At 42.0% G+C, this 7,004-nt stretch overlaps 1 protein-coding gene across 1 annotated transcript in view; it reads left to right on the top strand.

The window, feature by feature from the left end:
* Positions 1-6,687, top strand: part of LOC119264815 (zinc finger matrin-type protein 4-like) — a 19,538-nt gene extending 12,851 nt beyond the window's left edge. Inside the window, exons 5-7 of the mRNA XM_037543826.1 lie at positions 332-547; positions 2,471-2,567; positions 6,058-6,687. Coding sequence (XP_037399723.1) covers positions 332-547; positions 2,471-2,567; positions 6,058-6,097 — 353 coding nt within the window. The 3' untranslated portion in view covers positions 6,098-6,687. The remainder of the gene's footprint in view (positions 1-331; positions 548-2,470; positions 2,568-6,057) is intronic.
* The last annotated feature ends 317 nt before the right edge of the window (positions 6,688-7,004 follow it).

Genomic DNA, 7,004 nt, shown 5'->3' with positions numbered 1-7,004 from the left:
GTTACTGAATAATTTATAGTAGTTACTGAACCATTTATAGCAGTTACTGAATACTTTATAGTAGTTACTGAACCATTTATAGCAGTTACTGAATAATTTATAGCATTTACTGAATAATGTATAGCAGTTATTGAATCATTTATAGCAGTTACTGAATCATTTATAGCAGTTATTGAATCATTTCTAGCAGTTACTGAATCATTGATTACTGAGTCATATTTGTTGCTAAATATGAAGTCTGAGCAGTACCTGAAGAACTGAACAGTAAGCCTGCAGGTTAAGAGTAAAATCTGCACTGCCATTAACAGTGTGTTTTTAAATGTTTTGACAGACCCCGCCCCTGAGCCCCCTCACCGCACTGACTCTCCTCTGGTTCCGGCCAGTAGCGGCGCTCAGTCTGTGCGGTTCTGCTACCTGTGCGGAGCGTGCTTTAATAACCCTCTGATGGCCCGACAGCACTACAGGGGGAAGAAACACAGCCGAAATGCAGCCAGAGCACAGTTACTACGGCAACTCACCGGACACCTGGACGCCCTGGCAACCACAGGTCAAGGACAGGGCGGCTGCAAGGATGAGTGTCATACCTTGCAGATGAGCTCATTCCACTGTGACTCGCAGTCTCTGCGGAATGTCACCATAGCAACAGCCAGATTCTAGAACTCTGGAACTCTTTGATCTCCCTCAACATTATTTAATCATAAAGACGGAAAGCAGCAGAGCCACTGACATAACAGTGGACACAACAGGGAGGACAGAGGGCAGGAGGGCAGATATTAAATAAGAGGGGATGTGTTTTCCTGCAGGCCTACTTGAGATGACTAAGGCTGTTTTTCCTGCACAGTCAAAGACAAGAACAGAACCCACAGTTCTAGTCTCAACCTCCTGCTTGTGACAGCTGCATTCCTCCCATTAACCGATTAATTGTCTTTTTGGTCAATTTATGCTACTCTAAAGCATGTAATGTGGCTAATTAGCTACATTGCTTAACAGTAAACTTAAAGGGGACCATATCTCCCATACGCCAAGTGATTATTACATTTTATTTTTCCCTCTGAGGTCAACTTTTAACATTTTTGTGGTTTTATGCACCAAAAACAGTCATCATATCAATTTATCACTGTCATTTTCCAACTTCTCCTCATCCCTTAGAATTCAACAGGCTGTTTTTGTTGCTGTGTCTTTAAGACTGACACAGCCAATGTCAATTTTCCACGTGAAAAGAAATTCTTTACATAGAACTTAAACATGGCATTTGTCTGCAAATTGGAGGCGAATTTCTTTTGCATATTGAAAAAGAATAAAACATAAAATATTAATTCGCTGTTGTCAGAACAAAACCTTGTATCTCCAAAATGGTAACTTTTACAGGAGAAGGAAAAACGTACTTTACTTTTAATGTAAGTCAATGGAACCAGGATTTTTTTCTAAGTCATTTTGGACATTTCTTCGGGTCCATTCTTCCAAAAAAATGACAAACAACGTAAAGGGCAACAGGCATTTTCAGGTTATATCAAAAACGGAAAAACAACAAAAATGGAGATACACAAGGTTTTTTCTCTTCTTTTGCACGGATCACATTTTATTCTCTTTTTTCACAAAATGTTAAATTCAGCAAATAAACAGTAACTGTACATTAAAGTGTGCAGACGTTTGCTCTCTGTAGAGGATGTGTTGACTTATTTTCACTCGTAAAATAAAAAAAAAAAAAAAAGCTCTGTCCTGATTGGCTGCCCAGTACTGAGCCTTGTTTAGACAGCAGGCCAGTCGGAAACACTCCTTATAACTTCAGTGTGGGAAGGCAGAGCTAAACTGCTGTAGGCTGAACAGGCAGATGTGTGTAAACATGATGGTTTGTGTAACATCACAAAAGCGATGACACAGGCTTCCATCTGTATATGGACGGTATGGACTGCTTAGTGAGCAGTACGTTTTCAAAGTTTCACAAAAAATCAGTTTTCAATGAGGGACTTTCAGTTTATCCACTGATGCCGTGGGCTGTACTGCAGTGCTGTGCGCTCGCAAACACTGCATTCTGTCTGCATTTACACTGAATAACACAAAGCTCTGTTTTCTGTGGAAACATTTGCGTAATAGCGTTCGCTTCCTAACTGGCACTATGTCACCACTGCAAACTCCGAGTAGCAATCAACACATTAACCCCTTAAAATCCCAGGCTTATTACATACTAAGGCTTATTATTCAGTATAGGGACTACAGGGCCTTCAAAGCAAACTGGCTGTTCATAGTGTTCTAGTATGAACTGCAGTGGAAAATATTATAAATGTTCTCAAATGTGAAGTAGTGTGGAAAAAACCTGATGTCTTTATGCTGATCCTCCATGTGTTTATTTTCTGAGCTTAAGAAAAGGAGGAAATGCGTTTCTTCTAACTCTGTGATGGTAACGTGCACTGTGTGTGTGTGTGTGTGTGTGTGTGTGTGTGTATGTGCGCACGTGTGTGTCGACTCCCAGGTCTCAGAGGCAGCTTCTCCTGCAGCGTCTGTGCTGTTTCTCTGAACTCTATAGAACAGTACCATGCTCATCTCCAGGGGTCCAAGCACCAGACCAAGTGAGTATCAGCCCCTACTAGGGTTGGGCGATATCCACGTTTTTTTATTCACAAAAGCCTTTCAGTGAAGGTACTTAAAAATTGCTTTGGGATTTGAGGTTATACTGCAGTATTTACCACCGTGTATTTCAGGCACTATCCAGTCATTTGCTGCCCACAGAGCTGACAAGTCATTTAGGCCCAATCCCATTTCATAGTCGCTTGGCCTGGACTTCTGGGGATATAGTCGCCTGGCCTGGGTTTCAGGGGATATAGTTGCCTGGCCTGGGTTTCAGGGGATATAGTCACCTGGCCTGGGTTTCCGAGCATATAGTTGCCTGGCCTGGGTTTCCAAGGATATAGTCGCCTGGCCTGGGTTTCCAAGGATATAGTCGCCTGGCCTGGGTTTCCAGGAGTGTAGGCGCCTGGCCTGGGTTTCCGGGGATGTAGTCACCTGGCCTGGATTTCTGGGGATATAGTCGCCTGGCCTGGGTTTCTGGGGATATAGTCACCTGGCCTGGGTTTCGGAGGATATAGTCGCCTGGCCTGGGTTTTAGGGGATATAATTGCCTGGCCTGGGTTTCAGGGGATGTAGTTGCCTGGCCTGGGTTTCTGGGTATGTAGCTGCTTGGCCTGGGTTTTAGGGGATATAGTCGCCTGGCCTGGGTTTCGGAGGATATAGTCGCCTGGCCTGGGTTTTAGGGGATATAGTTGCCTGGCCTGGGTTTCTGGGTATGTAGCTGCTTGGCCTGGGTTTTAGGGGATATAGTCGCCTGGCCTGGGTTTCAGGGGATATAGTTGCCTGGCCTGGGTTTCTGGGTATATAGCTGCTTGGCCTGGGCTTCTGGGGATATAGTCGCCTGGTCTGGGTTTCTGGGTATATAGCTGCTTGGCCTGGGCTTCTGGGGATATAGTCGCCTGGTCTGGGTTTCAGGGGATATAGTCGCCTGGCCTGGGTTTCGGAGGATATAGTCGCCTGGTCTGGGTTTCAGGGGATATAGTCGCCTGGCCTGGGTTTCAGGGGATATAGTTGCCTGGCCTGGGTTTCAGGGGATATAGTTGCCTGGCCTGGGTTTCTGGGTATATAGCTGCTTGGCCTGGGCTTCTGGGGATATAGTCGCCTGGTCTGGGTTTCAGGGGATATAGTCACCTGGCCTGGGTTTCAGGGGATATAGTCACCTGGCCTGGGTTTCAGGGGATATAGTTACCTGGCCTGGGTTTGCAGGTCTCAGATGCAGACCTCTGACAGGCTTTAGACACAGAATTACTCAGGTGGAATGCTTTGTTTTAGCATGATCTTTCATACAGGGTGATTCAAAAAGATTCATGTGAGTTTACAATGATTTATTTCTCTTGTAAATCATTATAGAACAATGCAGTGAACTGTCAATTTAAGTGAGCATAAAGTTTATTATGATGTTCCCGCACACATGGCTAGAACCATTTTATGTTTTTATCTGTTTAGAATGGACTCTATAGCAACATTGAGCTTTCAGAACATTCTGATCTTCTCTGAACTTTTTAAAAATCTTATACAAAAGACGAAGAGCCTCTTACATAAACTGGTCTGTAGCTCCAAAGGGAGCAGATACCAACAGATATTTCAGCAGATTAAGTGACATTATTAAGAAAACATTATTCCCCATTTCTGAGATGGTGGGTTCTGAGGCTATGCTCAGTTCTGAAAAACAGGGTCACCAAATCAGTCCTGATATGGTAAAAGAGCTGATGGCATCATGCCAACTGAACAGCTCTGCAGAAAGCTACTCAGCAATATTACCTTTAACTTAATTAACGCTGTGGTGTCTGCAGACAGAGTGGGGGGTTATTACAGTATCAGCTGGCTTTTATGACGACTTCACGTTTGGATTGGATTATTCTCACTCAGACTTGCTTGGTCTTCAATACTGTCACCTTTAATGGAATTGAACTGTTGGGGGAAAATGAAGGCGAGGCATTATTGTCTTCTGTTGTTGCTCTCTCTCTCTCTCTCTCTCTCTCTCTCTCTCTCTCTCTCTCTCTCTCTCTCTCTGTCTTTGTTACTCCCTCTCACTCATTCTTTTGCTTGATTGAATTTTGAAGGAATGTAAAGTGAAATACACAAAATGTAGAATTTAAAAAAGCTTCAACTAACTATTTACTTACTGGCCACTATATTAGAAACCCCTACCTTGTGCTTCTACTCACTGGCCACTTTATTAGAAAACCCTACATCATGCTTCCATTCACTGCCACTTCATAAGAAATTACCTCACTTAATGGCTATATATTAACTAATATATTATAGCATCACTATCCCATCTGCTGCCAGTGCAACATAAGCATTATATAGGTACGTTTCCAAAAAAGTTGGGATGCTGTGCAAAATGTAAATAAAAACAGAATGCAACTATATTTTATTGAAAATAGTACAAAGACAACATATCAAATGTTGAAACTGAGCAATTTTATTATTTTTGAAAAACCTATGCGTGTTTTGAATTTGATGCCAACATCATGATCCGAAAAAGTTGGGACGGGGGCCTGTTTACCGCTGTGTTTCATCACCTCTTCTTTTAACAGCACTCTGTAAGTGTTTGGGAACTGAGGAGATGCTGCTGTAGCTTTGAAAGTGGAATGTTTTCCTGTTCTTGTTTAACATAGGATTCCAGCTGGAGGACGCATTGTTCATAATTTCCAAGAATTACAAATTTTGATTAACCAGACCACAGGACAGTTTTCCACTCAGTCGATCTTAAATGAGCTCAGGCCCAGAGAAGGTGGCAGCATTTCTGGATCCTGTTTATATTTGGTTTCTTCTTTGTATTTTAGAGTTTTAACATGCATGAGTTGATGCAGTGATGAACTATGTTCACAGACAGTGGTTTTCAGAAGTGTTTCTGAGCCCATACAGTGATTTCCATTCATGTCTGTTTTTAATGCAGTGCTGTCTGAGGGTCCAAAGATCACGACCAGCAAATACTGGTTTTTGACCTTATCCCTTACATGCAGAGATTTCTCCAGATTCTCTGAATCCTTTAAGGAAAATATGTACCGCAGGTGATGAAATCCTCAAGTTCTTTGATATTTTATGTAGAAAAATGTTATTCTTAAATTGTTGACCTATTTGCCTGCACAGTCTTTCACAGAGTGGTAAAACCATCCCCGTCTTTACTTCTGAAAGACTCTGTGAGATACTCTTTTCACATCAAATCATGTTACTGATCTGCTGCCAATTGACCTAATTAGTTATGTTCCACCACAGGTTTGTTCAAAATGGCATATATTTAAAAAAAAAAAAACAGTTTTAACATTTGATATGTTGTCTTTGTACTATATTTTTTAAATATAGGGTTTAAATGATTGGCACATTGTTGCATTCTGTTTGTATTTACATTTTGCGCAGTATTCCAACTTTTGTGGAAACAGTGTTATACATTATAAAGACATTGTGAGATATTAACCAGTCTGGCACTGTAACTCCTATTTAAAGCAAATGACTGAGGTCAGATGTTTGTCTGATGTTTTTCAGCCTGAAGCAGCAGCAAAAATGTGATTCCTGTAATATGTGACCGCTATCCCAAATGGCTGGAAAACCTCCAAATCACAGGGACTGGAATGGTTCCTGAGGGCCGCTAGATGGATGTGGAGACATCAGACCCAGGGTTCGTCTGCAATGGAACAATGCTGCTTAGTCAGGCAGCATTTGGAGGTCATCGAGTCCACATTCAGGAAGATATCCCATAATCTTGCATATCTGCTGGACAGTTAAGGTAGCAGCGGAACACAGTGAGGAGAGGCCTGCTTATGTGTAAATGCTATTTCAAACTCTTAACTAGTAGAATCAATAGTGTGAGTCCAGAGTTCTAGAATAGTCAAGAAGTAAAAGTAGAACTTACTGAAAATTCAACTCAAGCTGAATTTTAAGCTGTGCCACAATTCAGGGGCTGCATCCTTTGAAGGCTGCATTCCATGAAGGCATGTTCTTCGAAGGCTGTATAGACCCACAAAGGCTGAACCGAAATGAAGCAGATTTCCAGTTTGGATCACAGCATCGCTGTTCCCGCCCTTACTGTTGCATAACGATTTGTGCTATTGTCAACTTATTTTAAAATTCTTTAAAGACGGAGCCAGAACCTTTTGATTTTGTTTTTTTATTGAAGCTGGGGGTGCTTCTCTCTGTTGGTTCCTTGCTTCTTAAGACAAAACGAAACGTTAACGTAAGTTTTGCTTCTGACCACATTGGCTTTTTTTTTAACATTTGTATTGTTAGCTATTCAAATCAGTTTAAACCCAATACTTATATATTTAAAGTTGACTCTTTAGCCGCCATTTGCTCCTCTGCTGATGCCACCACATTCTCGATTCCTTGCCAGCATGCTTTGAACCTCAGGATATGTTGGCTAGCAATGGATCCACCTGTTGCTCTAAAAAAAGGACACATTTTTCAGCCACATATGAAGGAGCCTTCGAAATGGG

The sequence above is a fragment of the Pygocentrus nattereri genome, chromosome 12, assembly GCF_015220715.1.
Source record: "Pygocentrus nattereri isolate fPygNat1 chromosome 12, fPygNat1.pri, whole genome shotgun sequence".
Taxonomy (NCBI): Eukaryota; Metazoa; Chordata; class Actinopteri; order Characiformes; family Serrasalmidae; genus Pygocentrus; species Pygocentrus nattereri.
The sequence above is the reverse complement of the archived record's forward strand: the minus strand, read 5'-3'. Positions and strand labels throughout refer to the sequence as shown.